This window comes from Aspergillus fijiensis, assembly GCF_003184825.1.
Source record: "Aspergillus fijiensis CBS 313.89 unplaced genomic scaffold BO72scaffold_26, whole genome shotgun sequence".
NCBI lineage: Eukaryota > Fungi > Ascomycota > Eurotiomycetes > Eurotiales > Aspergillaceae > Aspergillus > Aspergillus fijiensis.
In genome coordinates, this window is record NW_024469002.1 from 232,051 (window position 1) to 255,463 (window position 23,413).

Genomic DNA, 23,413 nt, shown 5'->3' on the forward strand with positions numbered 1-23,413 from the left:
AGGATGTGGCAGTTCCGTATCTTGACTACAAGTATTCGAATAAGCGTTTGGTTGAGGAGGTAGGAGAAGGGGTCAGAGGGGTTGGTGGTTGTTGGTTGTTTATTTCCTACTCAACTTGCATACTCTGTGGAAGATATATAAAGGGCGACGGAAGTGTTTACAACAACATACGAGCGTGCAAGAAAGGATTCATTAAGATTCAACACATAACTATCTACCCAAAAGGAAAGACGAAGAGAAGCAGCAGCAGCTTCGCATCCTCCTCCTGCTTCGTCAACGTCAACAGCAATAGCCGAAGCACAAGCACAGACAAGAAGTATGTAAGTTAGTTACCTTTCCAAAGAGTACAACCAGAACCCAACCCTCTACCTGATAACATCATTAAGTTAACCACCGCAATTCCCACAGAACCCCAGACATTTACCAACAGTACATCTCCCAGCACAGTTAGTGCCAGTATATAGACGCAACCCAAAGAAATGCAAACCAAACAAAACCACCCTTTCCCCCCCGGCCGTTTCCCAAGATACCTACCTACTACCTAAGGAAGCCCTGGGCTTCCATCCATCCGCCTCCCGCCTCGGACGTACGGAACCTCCTGCTCGTTTCCCACCGCACCATCCACCCCTGCCCGAAAATCTTTTCCCCCCTTTCCTTTATCTTGATCTTGATCTTAGTCTTGATCTCTGCAGAACAGATCTCCTACCCATGTGGATCTGAGAAGAATTCGGATCTTATCTTGTGGCACGAGAGGGGAGGTGTAGTTTATTTGGACGTCTGTTTGGGGCGTTACATACGGGTTTCGTATTGGATTTGACTTAACTTACCGTACACGGACACAGACACCATGCTCAGACATGGGCACATGGTATTGTTTGTATGTTATGTCTCTCCCACCTCACACTAATTTGCACTCTACTGTACTTTCAGTTTTAACTGGGCATCGTGTTTGGTAATTTGGTTGGTTAGTTGGTTAGTTGGTTGGTGGGTTGCTTGGTGAGGGGGAGCTGGACGTACTGTACAGCACACACATGCGTTGCTGCGCTGCGCTGCACATGTGTCTAATGTGTTCTTTGTGTCCTCTGTGCTGTACTATGTGGATGTGGATTGTGCACACCGCATGTCGGGGAAAATAAACACAGGGGACAAATGCAAAGACACACCACACCGCATGTGGGGGAAATAAATACAGGGGAATTTGCTTTGCGCGATTGTTGGATCGGACAGCTAAATGTACAACACATGTTGCAGCAGCAGCAGCAGCAGCAGCAGCGTTTTTGCATCGGCTGGTTTCTCCTGTCTACTTCATCGGTTGGAGGGTTGACAAGTCATCCTTGCATGCGTGGGTGGGCTGCGCTGCCTTGCTGTCTTTTCCCCTTTCGAATCTACTATCTCCCCTAGTTCATGCGGGGATGGCTCTAATCGCGGATACCAGCCAAAACATTTATCTGGCCTACAGGCCTACAGACCAAAGACAACAGATCGTATCGTTGTATTCACGACTATCACAAGTCTAAGCAGTGTTTCAACTCCAGAACGGATCAAGTCCCGTCTTTCCCTTGCACTTGAAATCAAAGCAAAGCCGGGGAATCCATGTGTGTGCCGTCAAGAAAAGAAAAAAAAAGGAGTAAAATAACAGAATGACGTAAAACAACCGTATCATGCCATGCATTCAGAAATAAGAATCTCATAGGAAGATTAAATTAAAAAATAGAAAGGGGAATCAGCAGAAAAGACCCTCCTTTTCCTCTTACGCGGAACCGAACTCCTTGATGTCGGTCTTCTTGCCGAGAAGGGCAAGGGGCACGATACCACTGACGTGCATCTCGGGGCCGTAGACGTGCATGTTGAGGCCAAGCTCCTCACCAACGGCCTTGATGTTCTTGAGACCCTCCTGGTAGTTGGGACCGGCACGACGAACCCAGATCTGGACCTTGTGCTCGTTGAGGACGGGGGCAACCTCGCGGAGAGCGCGGATGACACCCTTGAAGGTCGAGGCAACGTTGGTGAAATTGGCAATACCACCACCGATGAAGAGGACCTTGCCCTCGGGGTGGGTGGGGGCACGCAGCATCAGGTCGAGGATGGTGCGGGCGTAGTTGAAGGTCTGAGTCTCGGTGGGAGCACCGGAGTACTCACCGTAGTTGGCCAACTCGCTGACGAAGCCAGCAGAGGCAATGGCATCGGCGTACACAACGGAGGCACCACCACCAGCAACCAGGGTCCAGACACGGCCGTTGGCGTTGAGGACGGTCAGCTTAAGGGAGGCACCGGTCTTGGCGTCCATCTCGGAGATGAACTTCTCCTCCTTGCTCAGCTCACGACCGAAAGGAGCGGGGAACTCCATGGGAGGGCCAGCATCGACGTTGACCTTCTCGCTCTTGATGACGGGCATGCCCAGGTTGGCGGGGCTGCGGGCAATGGCCCACTTGGTACCGCACTCGAACTCAGCGGTCTGGTCGAGCTTGGCAGCCAGATCGAGGAAGTGGACTTCAGCGGAGGTGGCATCCGCGTTGGGGATGACAACCAGAGGGTTGATCTCGAGGTAGGTGAACTGGCAGTCCACGTAGACGGCGTAGAGGCGGGAGATAAAGTCAACGAGGACGTTGTGGACACCCTTGGGGACCTTGCTCAGGAGAGTAGCAGCGATCTCCTCGTTGGAAGGATAGTTCTTGAGGTTGACGGGGATGAGGAGCTTCTCAGCCTTAGCATCGACATCACCGACATCGACACCACCCTCGTGAGTGAAGAGAATCCAGTCACCCTGTTCTGAATTAGCATTCGAGCGGAATGTGGCAAGTGAATTGCGATTGTCCTTACCTCACGCACGGAGTGGATGTTGATGTAGTACTCAGTCTCCTGGGGGTGAGGCACGAAAGGCTCAACCAGGAACTGACGGAGGTAGCCGGCCACGGTCTCGACCTGGATCTCCTTGCCAGCGCGAGCCTCAATCCACTCCCGAGCCTCAGCCCAGGTCTTGTTCAGGGCCAACAGGCCGCTCTTTCCACGTCTCTTGATCAATTGATCGGGCTTGGCCACGAACTTGGAGCCGGGGGTCAACAGCCACGGGTAGAGGACCTCAGCCTGGTCGAGAACGTCCTTGACGGACTCATCTTCGGGGAAGTAGAGGGAGGCGAGCTTGGGGGGAGGGTTGTGCGTGGAGGAAGGAGGGAGAGGAGTCGGCTTGATGACGGGGGCACGAGTGAGGTGGTAGTTGAGGATGGCCTTGCCATCAGCCTCGAGAATCGATTTGGCGGACATGATGATCGTAAGAGGAGGAGAGGGAGGATAGAATTAAAAAACTGAAGTATGTGTAAGAGGCGGAGAACAACAACAACAACAACAACAATGGAGGATATAGAGGGTGTATATGGGAAGTCAACCCCGGATTAAGAATATACCTGATAATTGAGAGAGTAGGAGGAAGAGTCAAGAGGAAGAGGAGGAAGAGAGGAAGACCAGAGATATTTTTCGTAGGTTGGTAGAGGAATTATTACCAGATGCGAGATGTCACTGGAAATAGATCGGAGGGAGGAGGGGTGGGTTGAGTAGAGAGTAGGAGGAGGGGGGGAGGGGGGGAGGGGAGGGTCAAGTGGGCAAAAGAGGAAGAGTAAAAAGAGGTCGGGAGAGGGAGAAAATGAGAAAAAAAGGAACCAAACGGAACAAGAAGCTGAGACGGACGCCGATTAGTCGACTCGGTGATGATACTGAGTATGCAGTGTCCGATGAAAGGAGCAGGTGGAATAAATTTTTCTGGACTGGCCGCCGCCAGAGTAGGAATTGGGATGGATCAGTGCATGGAATGATCGTCTGAAACGGATTTCCCTCTGGTTTCCTGGAGCCAAAATGACCAAAACACGGCGATACCAGAGGCTATTGTGGCCGATACCAGGAATACCAGGGGAGTTGTGGGAGTTGTTGAGATGCAGTGGAGCCTCCGTAAGAAAAAGCGGGCCGGGCGAAGACCCAGCCTGTCATCCTGGATTGGCGGGCGTTGGGGATCCTCGGGAGGGTCAATCCAGAGTATGAGAGTATTTTAGTTCTTTTAGTTCCGCAGTATCTGCCCTACGCTGTAGCCTCAATACCACGCCCCCTAGAAACTACTAGGTAACTACCTACCGGTATGCAAAAGAATCTGTTGGGTACGTGGTCAATCTGTTGGCCATGGTCTCGTACGAAACCGGAAGCGATTGCAGCACGGTGGCCAGATGATTTCCCTAAGAATGGTACTCCGTAGAGAACCTTCATCGAAACATACTACTCCGTAGAAACATGGAGAGAATGACATGCTGTACGATGATGTAATCAATTTCCCTGGGTTCTCACGGCCACGCTTCTTTTTCCCCAGTTTCTTCAAAGTCCGCGCCGCGGTCGGTACCTGAGGCTGCCACTGACTCCGATAAGATAAGGAAAGGCTGCCGACTACGATGGAAATGAGGGGCAGAGCCGACAATTACGGAGTACGGAGTACTACTGCGTAAGTTACTGCACAAGCAACAACAATCATAGCAAACCTACGATCGACCCATCGGACTCAACGGTGCACTGTACATACCATCCCGAGTACTACTACGGAGTACTCACTGCCAAGTAGGCAGCTCCTCTTGCGATCAGATTCCAGATTCAATCTCCATCCTCCAATCCTTTACTTCCACCTCATACCGCTTGCTCAATCTTTCGGTGAGGGGAGACAAAACAAACGCAATGATCCCAGCCAACTTACAGGCCTCGTGCATACTCCGTAGTAGTCTACGTATCGGACCAGACCACCCCATCCCATCCCATCCCATCCCATCTCATCCATGTCCCTGGCCTCCAGTCTGCGGATCCCAGGCTCCACTCCGCTCTAACCCCAACCAGGCTACCAGCTCAATAATGCTAGCACCTGAAATGAACGAAATGAACCAAGGGAGTTTCGGAAGACGGAATGGGTATCGGTCGATTTCTCGATGGCGGTGCACTGTCGAGACAATCCGATGTTCCAATCATTGATTTTGGCGGGTTTCGCTTCGAACCCGCGGGATAGAAGATTCACGAGTACTTCAGATACTGACTGGAAACTCCGTACTTTGTCGCTATTGCTGACGGGATTACGGCGGGAAGTCGAAGTCCTGATGAAGGCGCGGTTGATACGAGTAAAGAGTAAAGAGGGATTCGCCTGATGCCATAAACTCCGTACTCCGTTCCTATCGTAGAAGACTCCGAGGAGGAGGAGGATGATGATGATAGTAGTGATGATTGCTCTGTCGCATTCCAACCCCGGCAGTCAATGATAACAGAGTCGCATTCTCGAAGTATTCCGGATCTGTCGAGTACCTATTCAAGTAGTGGATGACCCGATCATGGATTGCTGCGCAACTCGGGTTTCCCCAACTGAACGGCGGCGGCTGTTTGAGCCAGAAAGAGCCAGAGTTGACGGAGTGACGGTTCGAACCCGGCTTCCAGTACGGAACGTTACCAACTTTCCACCCCATTCATACCACCAGTGGTATTGTAAGTAATGGAGTTACGACACCAGTGCCCCATAATTCTTTACTCCCCCCCCCCCATCCCATCAAGCTCCCGATATCGTCCCCCTCCTCCTGCGCTTTATTTTTTTTATTTTAATTTTTTTTAGAAACTTGCATTTTTTTTTGTTTTTCACCCATCATCCGCCTCTTCCCCATCAGTCCATTCATCTGTCTCGCCGATTCTCGTTTCTCCATCTCCTTGATTGCATTACTCTCTTCCTGTTCCCTTCCCTTTTGTTCCCCTCCTCATCCTCCTCCGTCAGGTCGCGACATCTGGTGTGACTTCTCTCTCTCCTACTCCCTCCTTCCTCTATACCACTCATACCTACATATTAATATCCCTTCCTCTTCCTTAATTCTATTTCCCCATCAGTCCAAGCTCTGTTGACAGGTAAGCATCTCCCATCCATTGTCTCCAATGCCCGTCTATTCGACTCCCTCGATCTGGTTCCATCTCACCCACTATGCTATACCTATACCACAGTGCTGACCTACAGTCGAATTCGCAGAGTATCAGCCATCATGCCTAACGGTGCTCCTTTGATCAACACTGCCAACGGCGCCTCCGCCAACGACAACATCACCCGCTTCGACCCCCCCAGCCGTGTGCTTTCTCCCCTCAACCACACCCTCTTCCACAACAAGACGAGATGTTTCGTATAGTAAGTCCCACTTGATGGTTCATCCGTGGCTCGTCATTGACAACGGCCACAGTGGTATGCAGCCCCGGGCTGTCCAGGGTATGCTGGACTTCGACTTCATCTGCAAGCGTAGCACTCCCTCCGTCGCCGGTATCATCTACACTTTCGGTGGCCAGTTCGTCAGCAAGATGTACTGGGGTACCAGCGAGACTCTCCTCCCCGTCTACCAGGATGTCTCCAAGGCCATGGCCAAGCACCCCGACGTTGACACCGTCGTCAACTTCGCTTCTTCCCGTTCCGTCTACAGCTCTACCATGGAGCTCATGGAGTGCCCCCAGATCAAGAGCATTGCCATCATTGCTGAGGGTGTCCCCGAGAGAGTACGTTCGACTTGCTGAATCCGTATCATGTGGGCCATTGAGACTAACCGTGTGGTAGCGTGCTCGTGAGATCCTCGTCACTGCCAAGGAGAAGGGCATCACCATCATCGGCCCTGCTACCGTCGGTGGTATCAAGCCCGGTGCTTTCAAGATCGGTAACACTGGTGGTATGATGGACAACATTGTTGCCTCCAAGCTCTACCGCAAGGGTTCCGTCGGTTACGTCTCCAAGTCCGGTGGTATGTCCAACGAGTTGAACAACATCATCTCCCAGAACACCGACGGTGTCTACGAGGGTGTGGCCATTGGTGGTGACCGTTACCCCGGTACCACTTTCATCGACCACCTTCTCCGTTACCAGGCCGAGCCTGAGTGCAAGATCCTCGTCCTCCTTGGTGAGGTCGGTGGTGTTGAGGAGTACCGTGTCATCGAGGCCGTCAAGAACGGCACCATCACCAAGCCCATTGTCGCCTGGGCCATCGGTACCTGCGCCAGCATGTTCAAGACCGAGGTTCAGTTCGGTCACGCCGGTGCTTCCGCCAACTCCGACCTGGAGACCGCCGTCGCCAAGAACAAGGCCATGCGTGAGGCCGGCATCCACGTCCCCGAGACCTTCGAGGAGCTTCCCCAGACTCTTGCCCAGGTCTACAACGAGCAGGTCCAGAAGGGCGTCATTGTGCCCCAGAAGGAGCCCGTTCCCCCCAAGATCCCCATTGACTACTCCTGGGCTCAGGAGCTCGGTCTCATCCGTAAGCCCGCTGCTTTCATCTCCACCATCTCCGACGACCGTGGCCAGGAGCTCCTGTACGCTGGTATGCCCATCTCCGATGTCTTCAAGGAGGACATTGGTATCGGTGGTGTCATGTCCCTCCTTTGGTTCCGTCGCCGCCTGCCTGCCTACGCCAGCAAGTTCTTGGAGATGGTTCTCATGCTTACTGCCGATCACGGTCCTGCCGTCTCTGGTGCCATGAACACCATCATCACCACCCGTGCTGGTAAGGACCTGATCAGTGCCCTGGTCTCTGGTCTCCTGACCATTGGTTCCCGCTTCGGTGGTGCCCTGGACGGTGCTGCTGAGGAGTTCACCAAGGCCTTCGACAAGGGCATGAGCCCCCGTGACTTCGTCGACACCATGCGCAAGGAGAACAAGCTGAGTATGTGAACCATTGTTTCGTGCATTGCAGAATGAATTATGTACTGACTGCCTTTAGTCCCCGGTATTGGTCACCGCATCAAGTCCCGCAACAACCCCGATCTCCGTGTCGAGCTGGTCAAGGAGTACGTCAAGAAGAACTTCCCCAGCACCAAGCTCCTCGACTACGCCCTCGCCGTCGAGAGCGTCACCACCTCCAAGAAGGACAACCTGATCCTCAACGTCGACGGCTGCATTGCTGTCTGCTTCGTTGATCTCATGCGCCACTGCGGTGCCTTCTCCCCCGAGGAGACCGAGGACTACATGAAGATGGGTGTCCTCAACGGTCTCTTCGTCCTTGGTCGCTCGATCGGTCTCATTGCCCACTACCTCGACCAGAAGAGACTGCGCACCGGTCTCTACCGCCACCCCTGGGACGACATCACCTACCTCCTCCCCGCCCTCCAGAAGGGTGGCTCGGAAGGCCGTGTTGAGGTCACCGTCTAATTTCCTACCATCCCTTTTTAATATACTTGCATTTCATGACCTAGTCATAAAATCCGTCCCAGCTGACGTCGGAGTTATGATGGCTTGTTTTTCTTTTTTCTGCATTGGCTTGGTTCACTTCATACCTCTTCCTTTCCAACTTACAATCTGTAGTGGCACGTGTGGCATGACTAGCTGATAAGGTTGATGAATTTTACGCGATGATTCAGACAAGGTGCTTTTCATAGAATAATCAATCGTAAATTATGATTCTGAAATGATTTTTGAACGATGCTTTGACCCGAACATATAAAATTCAATCCTAAAATGAACATTACCCAGATAATCCAACAGCTAAATGCATCTTCGATGGTGGTTATCTTGGCGGGGACAGGAGCCCGGCGCCCCACATGCCTGGCCGAGCATATCCGGCAGAAAATCAATACCATCACCGCCAACAGGTTCATCGCCGGTCCAGCGCTCAACCATAGCTTCGAGGTTTTGGACGCGCAAGAAACCTCAATCCCACTGAACAATCAAAGAGGTCCGCTGTCGAAGTCGAGCACAACACTACGCGACCTCAACCCCGTCCAATCTACTTAACCTCACACACTCCAACCTCTACCACACTTGAATATCCACCGATCTCTTCCACCTCAAACCCCCATCCCGCTACCACCGCACCAAAATGGTCCGCATCAAACACCGCTACCTCCTCCTCGACATCCTCTACCCGGACCCGACCACCTGGCCCCGTCGTCACCCGCCCGCCTCTACATCCTCCTCGTCCTCGTCAACGATCCCGCAACTCCAGATCCACGCGCCCACCTCCGACGCCCTGACGCCGAGCCTGCTGGCTAAACTGGTCCGCGAACAGGTCGCCGAGTTATTCGGCGATTGGGGCGTCGGCCGGCTGGGCGGGGCTGGTGCCGGCGGTGTTAGTGGTATGTCTCCCCCCCCTCTTTTCTTTCTTGGTTGTGATGGTGTTCGTGGGAGGGGGATTTGCTATGCTCCAAGCTAACCGTGTGTCTCTCTGTGTGTGCGGCAGTCAAATACCTTTCCCCGGCTACATCGACGGCGATCATCCGGTGTCCCCGCGCGTCGTTCCGGTTGGTGTGGACGGCGTTGACGTGTTTGGAGGCCGTGCCTGAAGTTGATCAAGCTGGAGGAGGACGGAATCCGGCGCTGACGAGACGGTGTGTTGTGCGCGTTGTGCGGGTGTCTGGGACGATGCGGAAGGCCGAGGAGGAGGCGATTCGGCGGGCGAGGAGGGAGGTTTTGAAGGTGCGTGGGGGTGGTGCTTTTGGTGCTGGTGCTGCTGATGATGATGGGGTTTTGGAGGGGTTGGTGGGCGGGTTTGCGGAGGGGGTCTTAGGCGGTGTTGAGGTGGATGATGTTATGGAGGAGGGTTTGAGTGATGATGGGTTGTGAGGGTGTGAGTGCTGTGCTTTTGTGGAGGTGGGGAACTGTGTTGTGCTGTACCTTGGCTTGCGGTTTTGATATATTAGAGATACCCTTATTATACAATGTAGAGATATATTTTTTTGGAAACACCGAAGAAAATGTCATGACTTTCGTATCACCTTCACCCCGCTGTTCGGTATCGAGCCTCGGCCCAGATCGCCGTATTCATCGTCGTCGTCTTCGTCGCCCGGGTGGTCTCCTCCTGCCGCCTGCTCGCGCGCTTTCGCCTCCGCCTCCAGTTGCTGGAGCTCATGCTCGTCGTACTGCTCCTTCGCGTCCAGCCACCGCTCCTGCACATCCCGCACATCCATCTGACCCAGCCCCTCCCGCACCGCCACCTGCCAGACGGTGTCGTTGGCGCCCTCGGCGGGCCCGAACACATACCCGCTGGCGCGGTCGATGGCATGCAGCAGGTTCATCATGCTCTTCTTGTCCTCGACGGCGAGCGTCTCGAAGGCGACGAGCCCGAACTCCTCGACCAGGTCGACGATGGCCTGGTTGAGCGGGCCGAACTTCTCGTGCGCCAGGCGCGACGACTCGGCCTCCAGGTGCGGCAGCAGGTAGCTGAGGTCCTGCACCTCGGTGTAGTAGTCCAGGTTGAAGGGTAAGGGGGCGTAGTTGGCCAGGTTGTCGATCTTGGTGAGCACGTTCAGGTGCGGGAGGTCCATCTGCAGCATGGCGCGCAGCGAGAGGAGGAGGGCGGAGATGTACATCGAGGGGAGGGTAAGGTTGTAGGAGTCGATGAGATGGATCACGATCATCTAGTTTGCGCTCATGTTAGTTTTTGGAAGTAGACTCGCATGGAGTGGGAATCGCGGCGCATACTCTATACCCCAGTTTCTGGATCTTGAAGAATATATTGCGCAGGGAGGAGTGGTGTGTGAAGATCTCGACTTGGCCGGGGCAGTCGAATAGAACGTAGTCATCTACATGTTTGAGGATACCAGTATCAGTACATTTGTGTCTCTATAGTAGGTTTTGCCTTGGGCTTGGTAGATCGGGATGGCGCGCATACCTCCGAGCTCCTTCAGCCCCTCCTCGAGGAAATCGAAGTTCTCCTCCAGCTCCTCCAGCGCATACAGCACGCCCCCATTCGGTCCCAGTTGGTCCTCGCTCATGATCTCCTCCAACGTCACCAGGTCGCGGACGTCCAGCGCGCACGGATACGAGGTCTGGTCGTTCGCGGGGTCCAGGTTCACGATCGAGCACTTGCGGCCGATGGCCCCGAGGAACTGCTGCATGCCGTTGCAGTAGGTCGACTTCCCGGCCCCTGGGGGCCCGATCACCAGCTGTGCGAACGGCATGATTGCTTTCTCTCTGACAGCTTGTCCCCAAAAGATTTATTGATGACAATCGAAACCGTGATGATGCAAATGGCGGGGGAGAATATTCCATGGAGGGCGGTCAGTGGCGACAGAAAACGGATCTGAAGGCGCCGCCGGGCGACGGAGCTTCGATGACGCCGGGACCGATCAACAAACGGTTATTTCGTTCGAAAGCTTTGAAATTCCTCGGCCAAGGGAATTTACAGAAATAATCATGGCATCTAGTCAGTTTGCATCTCTCTGGGCTAACTGGGGTTCTGGGACAGCTCGTGCTAACTAGCCTGCAGATCAATTCGTCGTCGCGTCCCCGCCTACGGATGCTATATCCGCGCTCAAGTTCTCGCCCAACCCCGACTCCACGCGCATCGTTGTCTCGTCGTGGGACAAGAATGTCTACCTGTACGATCTCCGGGACGAGAATGGGGCGGTAGGGGAGGGCAAATTGCTGCAGAAGTTCGAGCATCGCGCGCCGGTGCTGGATGTGTGCTTTGGCGCAACGGAGGATGAGATCTACACGGCCGGGCTGGATTGGGATGTGCGGAAGTGAGTCAGGCCTTTTGTTTGGATTTTGAGAATGATGCTGGTGCTACTTCGTTGACGCGGGCTTCCCATCTTGCCCTATTCAGGTTTACTGACGACCGAACAGAATCGACGTCGCCTCGTCCACGCAGACCGTCCTCAGCACGCACGAGGCCGGTGTCCGCAGCGTCGTCTACAGCCGGGACCACCACCTCGTAATATCGGCCTCGTGGGACTGCACGCTGCATGTGCACCTGACCAACGACCCCGCCACGCTCCCCGCCGTCATCCCGCTCCCCTCCAAGCCGTTCTCCATGTCGCTGACGGCCACGAAACTCGTCGTCGCCATGGCGTCGCGCGCGCTGCACATCTACGACCTAAAGGCGCTGGCCCTCCTCACCGCCCAGTCGGAGGGCTCGGCCCCCGGCGCGCTGAACAAGGTGGAGGTCGAGCCCTGGCAGCGCCGCGAGAGCAGCCTGAAGTTCATGACCCGGTGCGTTGCCTGCATGCCCGACGACGCCGGCTACGCCTCCTCCAGCATCGAGGGCCGCGTCGCCGTCGAGTGGTTCGACCCCTCCGCCGAGTCCCAGGCCCGCAAGTACGCCTTCAAGTGCCACCGCCAGACCGCCGACGAGGTCGACATCGTCTACCCCGTCAACACCCTCGCCTTCCACCCCGTGCACGGCACGTTTGCCTCCGGCGGCGGCGACGGCGTCGTCGCCCTGTGGGACGGCATGGCCAAGCGCAGAATCCGCCAGTACCAGAAGCTGCCGTCCAGCGTGGCCGCCGTGGACTTCAGCGCCAACGGCAAGTACCTTGCCATTGCCATCAGCCCGGGCTTCGAGGATGGCAAGGAGGACGTGGCCGAGGGAACGGTCAAGATCTTCGTGCGCGAGCTGGGTGAGACGGAGGCCAAGGGCAAGGGTGCTAAATAAATCCACCTTACCTTACGCTTAAAACCTAAATCATGAAATCTATATCCTGTGATGACTGCACGCTGAGTCCACCTCCAACAACAACCCCGTCTCGGGGTTGTACAGTTACTGGAGACTAGTCAGGTAAACGTAAAGTAGTCAACGATGCTAAATGTTCAAGTGGTATCATTTTATATCTTATCAATGGAGTAAATCGTCATACATGGGATTTTTTACAGAAATCCACTCATGCGGCCGCCTTCCTGACGGAGACAGAACCGTCCGGCATCCCGAAGTAGGCGGCAATGGGCTTCTGCCCGCCAACGCCGCCCAGGGCCCGGGCCTGCGGGCCCGTCAGGCCAGAGAAGATCCCGACGTCCAGGACACCGGGGATCTGCTTGATCGCTCGCGACAGGGCCTCGACCTCCCAGATGCCGTCCTTCCCGCTGCCTTCCTTGCCGGCCGCGACGTCGGACTGCGTCAACAGCGTCGGGAAGGGGGCGTCGATGATGTAGAACGCCTGGTCAGTCTTCAAAGGGCCTTGCTTGGGGTCGGTGTTCAGCCGGAGCGCGGGCTGGATGCTGCCGATCTCGCGGAGGGCCGTGAGGACGCGAGCGGCGGCGATCGGGGCGACTTCGATGGGGATGTACTTCCAGTTGGACAGGAGGCGCGATTGGAGTTTGCGGGAGTCTGCGCGCGAGGGAAAAACACACATGAAGTCAGTGATTTGTGGCATCATCCATACGGGGTGGGTGTTTTCAAAGGGAAGGAAGGAAGGAAGGAAGGAAGGAAGGAAGGAAGGAAGGAAAGGGGAACGACGCACCAGCAACGCAGATGAACTCCTTGGCCTGCAGAGCCACGATCTTCTCCTGGAAGAGACAAGCCCCGCCGCCCTTGATCAGGTTGAGATCGTCGTCCACCTCGTCGGCGCCGTCGAAGGCCACGTCCAGCACCGTGCCTTCCGGGAGTGAGTCGAAGTCGACGGCCGTCAGCCCGGCCGACAGGATCAGCTGCTTGGACTGGAAGCCCGTAGGCACGTATTTGGTCGCCGAGGTGTCGACCCCGGACTCCTTGATGGCCTCGACCACGTAGACGATGGTCGACCCGCTGCCGATGCCGACGAACTTGGCGTCCTTGGGGTAGTGGTTCTCCACGGCCGCCTTGCCGGCGGCGCGCTTTGCGGCTTCGATGACGCTGACGCTGGCCATGGTGGAGTTCCGGCGATGCGAAGACGCGAAAAGGACGGTTGAGATGGGAGGAGGTGGGAAGGGACGGATGAGGCGTCGTCTGGATTGATAACAAGGATGTTTGAGCAGCGCAGAAAGAGAAGAAGTCGACCGGGTTCTGCAATTCGTATTAATAGTCCGGGCTAGACGGAGGACTCGGGAGGGGCTTAAAACTGCCAGATCGGGGGAGGGGAGGAAGAAAGAGGCTAGGTACTGCGGAATACGGACTGGACGGACCAGTGGTGCCCGCCGCCGGTGGGGTGGATGGAAAGGGCACTGCGGCCAGCATAAGGTAGAACTTTTTGAGAGCTGCCAATTGATGCGCCACTCACAGAATATTGTTGAGACTGCCCCGAGGAACTAACCCCGCCATACTAGCTGCCAACTGACACCTCTAAAGCTGGCAATGTTGTTCAATGGTGGCGTTGAGTCTGTTCTATTTATTGCAGACGAGTAACTAAGGTATTGTTATGGAGAGGGACATTTTGGCCCGGCGGGGTTGTGTTTCGTCATAGTCGTTTGTGCCTCAGGTGTAAAACCCTCCTGCCTGATCCGTGCGTGCATTCATCACGTGTCAGCGCTGAGCAAGTGCTCCCAACCACTGCCATTAATGAACTACCTAGTAGTACACATCACACATCACACATCACCAGCTAGAGCCAGACTACAGAAGACCTCAGTGTTGGCTCTTAGATCTCCGATTCACAGAGGCTTGGTTGATACAGCTCGAGCCTCTCACCGCCTCTACAAGCTCGACTCAACTCAGCATTTTGTGAGCATTGTGAGCCGATCTGCTCCGCTTATCAGACGATAGCCCCTCATGACTGAAGCTTTCCCCGGTGCCCTGGTAGGGCCATCATCCAAGGAGAGGAAATACGACCGGCAACTGCGGCTCTGGGCTGCAAGTGGCCAACAAGCGCTCGAGGAAGCACGTGTACTTCTAGTCAACTCCGATGGCCCATGGGGTAAACAGAGCACCGGCGTCTCGGGGGTAGTTGGAGTGGAGACCCTCAAGAACCTCGTGCTTCCTGGCATTGGCGGCTTCACCATCGTGGACCCTGCAGTGGTAACGGAGCCTGACCTTGGGGTCAACTTCTTCCTCGAGGAGGACAGTCTAGGGAAGTCTCGAGCCCAGGAGACTTGTCGCTTGCTGAAAGAACTAAACCCCGACGTAGAAGGAAACTCTGAAACCAAGGTATATTGCACCTGTAAGAAGCTTCCTATTCTCTCATGGTCCCAGTGCTAACGGCAATCACCCGGCAGCCGGTCACCGAGCTTCTGCAAGACCCTGAATTCCTACCACAATTCAAACTGGTTCTGGTCTCAGGCCCGGCAAACAAGTCCACTCTGATCACTCTCAGCAGTGCTGCCAAAGCTCTTGGCATCCCCGTCCTGTATACGCGCTCAGTGGGTTTCTACTCCACCTTTTCTCTCCAGCTTCCGGCTGTTTTCCCCATAGTAGAGACACATCCGGACCCCGAAAGCACGCAGGATCTACGCTTGCTCAACCCCTGGCCTGAACTGGCAGCTACTCTGGCTAGCATTAGTAATCTAGAGACTCTGGACGATCATCAACATGGTCATGTACCTTACATCTTACTCTTGCTTCACTATCTGGAAAAGTGGAAGGAGACCCACGACGGAAATGTCCCTTCCAACTACAAAGAGAAAACTGCATTCAGAGATCTAGTGCGGTCTGGCGCACGGACGGCCAATCCTGAAGGTGGCGAGGAAAATTATGATGAGGCCGTGGCCGCAGTCCTGAAGTCACTGAACCCTTTCACTTTGCGGAGTTCAATCCGCGAGATCTTCGAGATGGACGAGTGCAACAATCTGACCTCGGAAACGGCGAATTTCTGGCTCATCGCATCAGCTATCCGTGAATTCTACATGAAACACAACGTACTCCCGCTGCCAGGCTCGTTGCCTGACATGAAAGCACAGTCAGCCGACTACGTGTCGCTACAGAACATTTACAAGTCGAAGGCACGAAAAGATATGGCAGAGGTCATTGAAGTCGTTCGGAGGCTTGAAGCAGAACTCAGCCCCCGGCCTGCGCAGATCGCGGACAAGGATATTGAAGTCTTCTGTAAGAATGCGGCTCATATCAAGGTCATCCATGGTCGTGACCTTCCTCAATTGAACGGTGAGAAGTACACTGTGAAAGCCATCAACAATGCTCTGGGTGACCCTGAGTCACTGGTATCTGCTTTCCTCGGCTTCGATATTCTTGATAGTATAATCACCGACATACAGAGCGGCAAGCAAAACGAGGAAGCGTTGGATTCCGCCCTCGCGTGGGAGGCAGGAGTGGATCGGGTGATTCAGTCCCTTACGTTGGAGGCGTCGGCGGCCATCAACGAGGAGACCAAACAGCGAATTGTTCAGAGAACTCAAGAGCTTCGGCGAACGCAAGGCGGTGAATTGCACAATGTGTCTGCCCTCACAGGAGGGCTAGTCGCACAGGAGGCCCTCAAGGTTATAACCAGGCAGTATGTTCCCTTGGACAACACCTGTGTATTTGATGGGATTAAAAGCCGCAGCGAGATGTATAGACTTTGAACACCCCTTGTCAACCCTTGACAAGAGTCAATGCTATGGAATGAGACCACGAATAGCCTTTTATCCTGTCATTTACCGGCGCGGCCGCGCGTATAAGATGTCAAGAGCATAAGCCAGCGAGTCGGCCAAGTCGGCCAAGTCGGCCAAGGCCAGTTCACTTCAAAATGTCGACTCCGTAGTGGTGGAAGGAGCCGGACGAATCCTGATTATTATACTTCAAACATTCCTCCACGACTCCAGGCACAAAGGCCGAGCCTCGCGGATTCCCGCCATCATATTATCAGTTCTCCCCCTTGCAGACACTCCTTGATTGATCAACATGAGACCTGTATCTCCTGACATCCACTTTAGATTCTCATTTCCCTCCGTCTGTTTCACTCTCGCTCTTTTTCTCCGTCTAGGTGTACGCTCAGGACGATTCGAAGAAAAAAAGAAGAAAACGGTTGTTCTTACGTCATTCAATTGAAGGAGATTCTGAATAGATGTTTGTCTCAAATCGAGAACAGACATTAACAAAATGGTGCGGGATCTGTGTGGTTTGTGGTCAAACCAGGCGCAGCAGCAACCACCCAGATTTCTCAAGTGGAGGACCTCCGATGCGTTCATCTGCTTCGTGGTTTGCTTCGCCGTCTTCACGGTACAGGACATCATCCAACCGATTTCTGGTTATGTTTGCTGACGGTTGGCCTTTTGACAGGATGTCTTCATGTATGGGTTGGTACGCTTGGGCTCCGGGGCATTAGTGGCGGGAATTTCCCCGACAGCTTATATTGACCTTCCTCGCAGATTGTGCCCGTGGCCCCAACGGCCCTGCGTGATAGAGTTGGGATGTCCGACGCCGATGGTATGTTTTTTATGGTTATTCGACGAATTGCTCCAGCTTACCGTGACTCAGTTCAATCGTGGCAATCGACCTTGCTGTCTCTTTACGGAGTATCTTTGTTAGCAGTTTCACGTGGGTTTCTCCAATTTTTGAGCCATTGTACGATACATACCGACTGATTTCCTCTTAGCCATCTGTGGGTACCTGGCCGATAAATTCCAGTCGCGATGGTGGCCCTTTATTGGGGGACTGGTGGTTCTCGCCGCCGCCACTGCTCTTCTTTGCGTAGGGACGAATCTTGCTTTATGGATTGTCGGGCGTCTCTTTCAAGGAGCATCTGCCGCGGTTGTGTGGACTGTGGGAATTGCGCTTCTCGTTGATACAGTCGGGCAGGAATATCTGGGCCAAGCGTTGGGATATCTGGGAATGGCGATGACCATAGGAACAATGACTGGCCCGCTCCTGGGAGGAGTCGTCTACGGTGCCGGGGGCTACTATGCTGTTTTCGGGATGTCGTTTGGCATAATCGCATTGGATGTCATCTTTCGACTCGCCATGATCGAGAGGAAGGACGCACTCAAGTGGCTGCAGGCCGATGGCCGACCGATTGTCCCGGCAGAGAAGCAAGGAAGTGGCAGCGACTTGGAAACTGCTGTTTCGCCGGCAGCCTCCGAGGGCCTGAAAGGTCCCCCGCACGACTGCCACGAGCAGGAGCGCTCCTCCTCCTCCGCCTCGACCGACGTTGGATCTGCGAAGAAACGGCCCAGTACCATGCATACACTCCTGACCTCGGGCCGCATGATGACGAGCATGTGGGCGTATTTCATCCTCTCCCTCGCCCTGACGTCCTTCGACAGCGTGCTGCCGCTGTTTGTCGAGCAGAAGTTCGGCTGGGGCCAAACCGGCCAAGGGCTCATCTTCATCGCGATCTCCGTGCCGCAGATCCTCGACCCCGTGGTGGGGTACATCATCGACAACTACGGCCAGACTCGACGGTACATGGCGACCGGGGGGTTTCTTGTGGCGGTGCCGGCTTTGGCCTGTCTTCGCTTTGTGACCGAGAACACGGTGGGCCACAAAGTGCTCTTGTGTGCGCTGCTTGTCCTAATCGGGGTCTGCGTGTGTCTGATCATGTCCCCGGTTCTGGTGGAGGCGACCTACTACGTGCAGGGCCGGGAGGCGGAGACGCCCGGGATTTTCGGGGAGGGAGGGGCCATTGCGTTTGCGTACGGGGTCATCAACATGGCGTACGCGGTGGGGACGATCATCGGGCCCTTTTTCGCGGGCTTCATCAAGAACGATGCCGGTTGGAGCACGATGAGTTGGGCGTTGGCCTTGATGTCCGGGGTGACTGGCATTCCTACCTATATTTGCCTGCGGGGCACAGTGCGCGACGGGGCTTCTTCCAAGGTCGAGTCGCCCTGATCCAGAGGGCAATGGTGATTTCGTGCAGTGGTGGGAAGGAAATGTGATATTTTGGGCGGTGTTTTGGGAGTTGATGCCTTATATGACTAAATACGAATCAGCTAGATTGGCTTGACTAAACTTGATATAATGATAACTACTCACAGTGAAAATAAGATAGGCAGATGATCGCCGATGTTAGGGGTGCTGTAGTGCTGCGCCTGCTCTGCTCCCATTGCCTGTGACGAGGGATAAGGTGTGTAAGCTGGAGTAGTTGCGAGAAGTTACTGACAGTCTACTGAGACCTCGAGACCTCCGGACCCTCCGTCCTTTCCAGCGGAAGGAATCTGCCCCGGCGGGAGGGGGTGGTGGAGGGTGGATCTCCCCGCAAACCGGACCCACCACTGCACCTGCACCACCGGCACAATAATCTAAACATCAGCCGGACTAGAGGGAGACAAGGTAGGTAGGTCCTGTACCAGACACAGCAAAATGAACGGTACGGTACATAAAGCTCCCTACTGATGGCTACTAGTCCAGCCCGTCTCCCTCTTTTCTCCCCCATCCCTTCTACTGTGCCATCACCATTAATCTCCCCGGTCTCCGATTACCATGGCACCTCCACAGATCCACCACGCCAGCCTCCAAGCCACATTCAACGGTATCGAACGAGAAATTGACGGTGTCCCCGTTCACGAGTTCCGCGGTATCAAGTATGCCGGCATCCCCGCGCGGTTCGAGCAAGCGCAGCCGGTGGAGAGCTTCGATGGCGCTGCCGTTGACGCTACGCGATACGGGTACTATTCTCTTTCCCTGCCCCTTTACTGTCTGTCTATACATGTTCCTGTTCCCAGCTAAGATAGCGATTCCCAGCCCGAGATGTCCGCAGGCCGATGTCGACGTCCGACATCTCCTCCGCATCCCCGAGGATTTTGTGATCGAGAAAGAACCCGAGGATGAGTTTGAATGCCTGAACTTGAACATCACCGGGCCCCCTTTGGCTGCGTCTAAGGGACCGCTTCCGGTTCTGCTGTGGATTTATGGTAGGTGGCTTTTGCGACACAGAGGGAATTTCTCCTGGGGTTGGGAGAGGGGTCGGTCACTGATCGTGATGCTGTTCTACAGGCGGGTCACAGGCTGTGACGTTCTGTTCTGCGGCGTCGAAGATTTGCGGTAAGTTTTCTGGTGTCAGACTGGGCTCCAGCTGTGGATGGTCACTGACTACGTGGGGCGAGGGGATTCAGATCCGATCCAGATTGTGGGTGACTCTATCAAGAGTGATAAGCCTGTTCTCTTTGTGTCGTGTAATTATCGGCTCAATATTTTCGGGTTCGCCGATGGGAAGGAGAAGAATCTCGCGCTCAAAGACCAGAAGTTGGCGATCGAATGGGTGCGGAGGAATATTGCTGCCTTCGGGGGTGATCCGGTATGTGCCTGGGAGGTCTGGTTTACATGAGAGAAGATTGTCGTTGATTTTCTCATGATCTAGGAAAACATTACGCTGGCTGGAGAGAGTGCTGGTGCGGTCTATGTGCACGCCCATCTGCTCACTGGCACTCCGGTGAAACGAGCGGTCCTCGCATCGGGATCCATCTATCTCTCCAGTCCTCTGCCTTTGGAGAAGGGCCAGGGGCTGATTGCGACGCTGGAGGCCAAAGTCAAAGATCTGGGCCAGCCTTCTCTCCGTCACGCTTCGGTGGCGGCCATTGTCCAGGCCATAGAGGAGTGCAAGATAAACTCGTTCTGGCTCCAAGAAGACGAGAACTTTGACGGGTGGGAGGCGACGCCTGAGCTGGTGGAGGAAGTCATGATTGGAGATACAGAATACGAGGTAAGCGCTACAACTGTGGTATTGAGTTTTGACTGACCGCAACACAGTCGGTCATCTGGAGGAACGGCATTGAGACGCTCGATGGGTCAACAATCGCGGCTGCTTTCGAGCAAGATCCCGCTTGGGGAAAGAAGCTGCGCAAACTGTACCAGGTCGTGGCCGATCGCCCGACAGCTTGTAAATTGGGAGCGCTGGATTTACTCCACGACACGCGTTACTCCCTGCCGGTGGAGGTCGTCTCCGACAAGCTCCAAGCGGCCGGCAAACGGGTCTACAAGTATGTCATCGACCAGGTCAACCCTTGGCAGGCGTCTAGCCGAGCGCACCATGCCGTGGACCTTCTGTTCTTGTTTGGGGGCATTGATCTCTCGTTCAACCGCGCGGCTGAAACCGTTGGTCGAGAGATGAGGGAGCGGTGGATACGCTTTGCAAATGGCAGACAGCCATGGTCCGAGGCACGACGCTTCGCCTTTGGACCGCTTGGAGAATGTCAGGAGATCAATGAGGCGCAATTCGCTGCCCGACGACGGGTGGAGCATTTGCGGGTGTTGCGAGAGGCCGGTATGGGGGTGTACATGCCCGTTGTGTTTGGAGTGTCGGCAGGGAAGATTAGTCTCATGAATTGAAGTTGATGATGATGTAGGGTGTATACTCAGTAGTACGGAGTACTCATAGAAAAAGAGGAGATGCGAGGCGAGCCCGGCAATTCTGGGCTGTTTTTTGATCCGAGATGGTGTTTTCCCCCACTGTTACTCAGATCTTACTCATGTGGGGTCCCTCCACAAATGATCCCCAGCTTCCCTTCCACCTCCTCCTCTTCGGCAACAATCCTCCCTCGCGACATGCCGAACTCCATCTCTTGCCTGCTTGTGGCCTCACTACCTCCAGGTCCTCGCGCTCAGCTCAGCCAGCCACCCTGTCAACTTCACGCTCTGGTTTCCGGGATAGCCGGTGGTCTCAATAATTCGTTCATTGTTCATTCCTGCCGTGGCGCGGCCTTGACCCCACAAACTGAAGTATATCAGGATGGCACGACGCCGGGGGTCCATGCCTAACAACTTGGCATTCAATCTTCCAACTCCATAGCAACGAATTATCTCTCCGATTCCTCGATCCTCGTTCTGTCTGTTCTGAACCTCATCATCCCAACATGCCTTCCACAAGCGATCTATCAGATCCCCAAGAATACCAGAAGATATTCCACTGGGCAGAGACGCAAAAGGACGGCACGATCCCGTCGTTCAACACGCGACGGAATGATCCTTATGAGGTATGTCGCTACGCGGACACAGTGTAGTCGTGCTAGCTCAACGCTAATCCATCCATAGTACCAAGCCGGGTTTGGCAACTCGTATGTTCAACTGTCTTCCCGCATCAGCAATTCAACAAGCTGATATAGCATACAGATTCGTCTCGGAGGCTGTCCCTGGCACCATCCCACAGGGCCAGAACAGTCCCCGCAACGTCCGCTTTGGGCTGTATGCGGAGCAGATCACGGCCAGCGCCTTCATCGCCCCCCGACACTGCAACAAGAAGGCCTGGCTGTATCGTGCGCGGCCGGCCGTGGCACACCAGGGATTCGTGCGTAGAGCGAAAGCGTTGACAGATGAGACCACAGACTGACGCACCAGTCAGACCAATCTCCCCGACAACAAAGACACAGAGGCGAACTTCCTCCCCATGAACCCCCGCGTCCACGTGTCGCCCACCCAGCTGGCCTGGTTCCCCTTCGACATTCCCAGCACCGAGCAAGTGGACTTCATTAACGGACTGAAGACCGTGGCCGGCTCGGGCGAGCCCACCCTCCGCGAGGGGCTGGCCACGCACGTCTACACGGCGAATGCCAACATGACGAAGAAGGCCTTTGTCAACTCCGACGGGGAGATGGTGATACTGCCCCAACAGGGCGCTCTCGACATCCAGACCGAGTTCGGGCCCTTGTTCGTGCAACCGGGCGAGCTCGTGGTCATTCAGCGGGGCATCCGGTTCCGGGTGGAGTTGCCCGATGGGCCATCGCGGGGATACATCCTCGAGATCTGGGGCAGTCAGTTCGAGCTGCCCGAGCTGGGCCCGCTGGGGGCGAACGGCCTGGCCAACGCGCGGGACTTCCTCGTGCCCACCGCCAAGTACGAGATCGCGCAGGAACCGTGGGAGATTGTGTACAAGCTCGGCGGGAAGTTCTTCAAAAGCACGCAGAACCACAGTCCGTTCGACGTCGTCGCCTGGCATGGGAACTATGTACGCTTGCCCCTGCCCCAGAAAGGTGTCATGGCACTAATACTTTGCAGGTCCCATACAAATACGACCTGACCAAATTCGTCAACGTCGGCTCCATCTCCGTCGACCACATCGACCCCTCCATTTTCTGTGTGCTGACGGCCAAGTCGCGCGACCTCACCGCTCCCTTGGCGGATGTGCTTATCTTCTCCCCGCGCTGGGACGTCGCATCACGTAGGCCCCTGACCCCTGTCTCTTCATCACCATTCGATCCTAATACTTGGGGCAGACACCTACCGCCCCCCGTACTACCACCGCAACGCCGCCTCAGAACTCATGGGCCTCCTCTACGGCGACTACGGCGGCCGCTCCGACGCCTTCCAGCCGGGCAGCGTCTCGTTCGAATGCGGGAGTGAGTGGCCCTTCTTTCTTTTCCTACCCTTCTATCAGTGTCTACCAACCAAACACATAAGTTAATCAATATAACTAATATGAATGAAGTGGTCCCCCACGGCGTCGCCTACGAAGAATTCCAATCCGCCACCGCCACCGCGCCGCCCGCCATGCAGATCTCCCAGGCCTCCATGGCCTTCATGTTCGAGTCGAGCCGCCCCTTCACGATCACGGAGTTCGCCTGGACGAGTGAGAAGCGCCACGAGCACGAGCCGAAGATGTGGGACGATCTGGTCGATCATTTCTCCGAGCATACGGCGGAGGTCGAGGCGTTGGTGGCTGCTGCTGCGGGGGGTCTGAAGGGGGGGAGGGTTTGATTGCCGGCTGGCGGGCGATGGTCCGGGCTTGGTGGCATTGTACATAGTGAATGAGTGAGTGCTCGGGTTGGGTGGTGTTAGCGACAATGTTGAGCTTTATTTGTTACCTATGCCATAGGTTGTGTAAGGTTGGTTCCAATAGGGGTTCGGGGTGAAGTAATGAGGCAATGGAGTAAACCTCCTGCCGGGTAGCCTCAAAGGGACAGACA

General features: G+C 55.1%; 11 protein-coding genes across 11 annotated transcripts; 7 read left to right on the forward strand and 4 right to left on the reverse strand.

Annotated features, from left to right (window-relative positions):
- Positions 1 to 1,475: 1,475 nt before the first annotated feature.
- On the reverse strand, positions 1,476 to 3,527 carry aclA (putative ATP citrate lyase subunit (Acl)). The gene is made up of 3 exons (XM_040944810.1): positions 3,402 to 3,527; positions 2,821 to 3,302; positions 1,476 to 2,764 (listed from the first exon to the last, which is right to left on the reverse strand). Exons 2-3 carry the CDS (start codon positions 3,259 to 3,261, stop codon positions 1,751 to 1,753), a joined length of 1,455 nt encoding a protein of 484 aa, XP_040800847.1. The 5' UTR covers positions 3,262 to 3,302; positions 3,402 to 3,527; the 3' UTR covers positions 1,476 to 1,750.
- A 2,505-nt stretch (positions 3,528 to 6,032) lies between these two features.
- On the forward strand, positions 6,033 to 8,170 carry BO72DRAFT_496745 (putative ATP citrate lyase, subunit 1; the record flags this gene model as incomplete). Its single annotated transcript, XM_040948648.1, has 4 exons — positions 6,033 to 6,172; positions 6,225 to 6,531; positions 6,590 to 7,685; positions 7,743 to 8,170. 4 exons carry the CDS (start codon positions 6,033 to 6,035, stop codon positions 8,168 to 8,170), a joined length of 1,971 nt encoding a protein of 656 aa, XP_040800848.1.
- A 111-nt stretch (positions 8,171 to 8,281) lies between these two features.
- BO72DRAFT_121824 (uncharacterized protein) lies at positions 8,282 to 8,727 on the reverse strand. Its single transcript, XM_040939022.1, has one exon. It carries the CDS (start codon positions 8,614 to 8,616, stop codon positions 8,392 to 8,394), a length of 225 nt encoding a protein of 74 aa, XP_040800849.1. The 5' UTR covers positions 8,617 to 8,727; the 3' UTR covers positions 8,282 to 8,391.
- On the forward strand, positions 8,728 to 9,647 carry BO72DRAFT_121825 (Rpp14/Pop5 family protein). Its single transcript, XM_040939023.1, has 2 exons — positions 8,728 to 9,093; positions 9,198 to 9,647. The coding sequence occupies exons 1-2, from the start codon at positions 8,838 to 8,840 to the stop codon at positions 9,578 to 9,580; spliced, it is 639 nt and encodes a 212-aa protein (XP_040800850.1). The 5' UTR covers positions 8,728 to 8,837; the 3' UTR covers positions 9,581 to 9,647.
- BO72DRAFT_121879 (GTPase GPN2) lies at positions 9,648 to 10,989 on the reverse strand. Its single transcript, XM_040939024.1, has 3 exons — positions 10,629 to 10,989; positions 10,439 to 10,539; positions 9,648 to 10,374 (listed from the first exon to the last, which is right to left on the reverse strand). The coding sequence occupies exons 1-3, from the start codon at positions 10,915 to 10,917 to the stop codon at positions 9,715 to 9,717; spliced, it is 1,050 nt and encodes a 349-aa protein (XP_040800851.1). The 5' UTR covers positions 10,918 to 10,989; the 3' UTR covers positions 9,648 to 9,714.
- A 94-nt stretch (positions 10,990 to 11,083) lies between these two features.
- On the forward strand, positions 11,084 to 12,436 carry BO72DRAFT_448530 (WD40 repeat domain-containing protein). Its single transcript, XM_040944811.1, has 3 exons — positions 11,084 to 11,162; positions 11,226 to 11,481; positions 11,585 to 12,436. Exons 1-3 carry the CDS (start codon positions 11,153 to 11,155, stop codon positions 12,390 to 12,392), a joined length of 1,074 nt encoding a protein of 357 aa, XP_040800852.1. The 5' UTR covers positions 11,084 to 11,152; the 3' UTR covers positions 12,393 to 12,436.
- Positions 12,437 to 12,538: 102 nt separating this feature from the next.
- Positions 12,539 to 13,997, reverse strand: BO72DRAFT_405136 (ribose-5-phosphate isomerase RKI1). Its single transcript, XM_040942276.1, has 2 exons — positions 13,195 to 13,997; positions 12,539 to 13,061 (listed from the first exon to the last, which is right to left on the reverse strand). Exons 1-2 carry the CDS (start codon positions 13,577 to 13,579, stop codon positions 12,619 to 12,621), a joined length of 828 nt encoding a protein of 275 aa, XP_040800853.1. The 5' UTR covers positions 13,580 to 13,997; the 3' UTR covers positions 12,539 to 12,618.
- Positions 13,998 to 14,417: 420 nt separating this feature from the next.
- Positions 14,418 to 16,159, forward strand: BO72DRAFT_496750 (NEDD8-activating enzyme E1 regulatory subunit; the record flags this gene model as incomplete). The annotated part of the gene is made up of 2 exons (XM_040948649.1): positions 14,418 to 14,792; positions 14,861 to 16,159. The coding sequence occupies 2 exons, from the start codon at positions 14,418 to 14,420 to the stop codon at positions 16,157 to 16,159; spliced, it is 1,674 nt and encodes a 557-aa protein (XP_040800854.1).
- A 517-nt stretch (positions 16,160 to 16,676) lies between these two features.
- Positions 16,677 to 18,407, forward strand: BO72DRAFT_468959 (MFS transporter; the record flags this gene model as incomplete). Its single annotated transcript, XM_040946936.1, has 5 exons — positions 16,677 to 16,796; positions 16,857 to 16,877; positions 16,946 to 17,003; positions 17,040 to 17,114; positions 17,173 to 18,407. The coding sequence occupies 5 exons, from the start codon at positions 16,677 to 16,679 to the stop codon at positions 18,405 to 18,407; spliced, it is 1,509 nt and encodes a 502-aa protein (XP_040800855.1).
- A 389-nt stretch (positions 18,408 to 18,796) lies between these two features.
- BO72DRAFT_448534 (putative carboxylesterase) lies at positions 18,797 to 20,860 on the forward strand. Its single transcript, XM_040944812.1, has 6 exons — positions 18,797 to 19,183; positions 19,260 to 19,429; positions 19,512 to 19,559; positions 19,631 to 19,812; positions 19,876 to 20,217; positions 20,265 to 20,860. Exons 1-6 carry the CDS (start codon positions 18,999 to 19,001, stop codon positions 20,841 to 20,843), a joined length of 1,506 nt encoding a protein of 501 aa, XP_040800856.1. The 5' UTR covers positions 18,797 to 18,998; the 3' UTR covers positions 20,844 to 20,860.
- A 193-nt stretch (positions 20,861 to 21,053) lies between these two features.
- On the forward strand, positions 21,054 to 23,298 carry BO72DRAFT_448535 (putative homogentisate 1,2-dioxygenase). The gene is made up of 7 exons (XM_040944813.1): positions 21,054 to 21,487; positions 21,546 to 21,568; positions 21,624 to 21,798; positions 21,853 to 22,455; positions 22,506 to 22,668; positions 22,724 to 22,846; positions 22,936 to 23,298. The coding sequence occupies exons 1-7, from the start codon at positions 21,368 to 21,370 to the stop codon at positions 23,202 to 23,204; spliced, it is 1,476 nt and encodes a 491-aa protein (XP_040800857.1). The 5' UTR covers positions 21,054 to 21,367; the 3' UTR covers positions 23,205 to 23,298.
- Positions 23,299 to 23,413: the final 115 nt, after the last annotated feature.

Coding starts and splice junctions, on each gene's coding strand:
- BO72DRAFT_121824 (XM_040939022.1), bottom strand. CDS start 8,616: ATGAACCTGTTGGCGGTGATGGTATTGATTTTCTGCCGGATATGCTCG.
- BO72DRAFT_448535 (XM_040944813.1), top strand. CDS start 21,368: ATGCCTTCCACAAGCGATCTATCAGATCCCCAAGAATACCAGAAGATA. Junction 22,456..22,505: donor TCGCCTGGCATGGGAACTAT/GTACGCTTGCCC, acceptor AATACTTTGCAG/GTCCCATACAAATACGACCT. Junction 22,847..22,935: donor CGTCTCGTTCGAATGCGGGA/GTGAGTGGCCCT, acceptor ATATGAATGAAG/TGGTCCCCCACGGCGTCGCC.
- BO72DRAFT_405136 (XM_040942276.1), bottom strand. CDS start 13,579: ATGGCCAGCGTCAGCGTCATCGAAGCCGCAAAGCGCGCCGCCGGCAAG. Junction 13,062..13,194: donor GGAGTTCATCTGCGTTGCTG/GTGCGTCGTTCC, acceptor CCTCGCGCGCAG/ACTCCCGCAAACTCCAATCG.
- BO72DRAFT_121879 (XM_040939024.1), bottom strand. CDS start 10,917: ATGCCGTTCGCACAGCTGGTGATCGGGCCCCCAGGGGCCGGGAAGTCG. Junction 10,540..10,628: donor GGGGCTGAAGGAGCTCGGAG/GTATGCGCGCCA, acceptor TCAAACATGTAG/ATGACTACGTTCTATTCGAC. Junction 10,375..10,438: donor TCCAGAAACTGGGGTATAGA/GTATGCGCCGCG, acceptor AGCGCAAACTAG/ATGATCGTGATCCATCTCAT.
- aclA (XM_040944810.1), bottom strand. CDS start 3,261: ATGTCCGCCAAATCGATTCTCGAGGCTGATGGCAAGGCCATCCTCAAC. Junction 2,765..2,820: donor ACATCCACTCCGTGCGTGAG/GTAAGGACAATC, acceptor AATTCAGAACAG/GGTGACTGGATTCTCTTCAC.
- BO72DRAFT_448534 (XM_040944812.1), top strand. CDS start 18,999: ATGGCACCTCCACAGATCCACCACGCCAGCCTCCAAGCCACATTCAAC. Junction 19,813..19,875: donor CTGCCTTCGGGGGTGATCCG/GTATGTGCCTGG, acceptor CTCATGATCTAG/GAAAACATTACGCTGGCTGG. Junction 20,218..20,264: donor TTGGAGATACAGAATACGAG/GTAAGCGCTACA, acceptor ACCGCAACACAG/TCGGTCATCTGGAGGAACGG.
- BO72DRAFT_448530 (XM_040944811.1), top strand. Junction 11,482..11,584: donor CTGGATTGGGATGTGCGGAA/GTGAGTCAGGCC, acceptor ACGACCGAACAG/AATCGACGTCGCCTCGTCCA.
- BO72DRAFT_121825 (XM_040939023.1), top strand. CDS start 8,838: ATGGTCCGCATCAAACACCGCTACCTCCTCCTCGACATCCTCTACCCG. Junction 9,094..9,197: donor TGGTGCCGGCGGTGTTAGTG/GTATGTCTCCCC, acceptor TGTGTGCGGCAG/TCAAATACCTTTCCCCGGCT.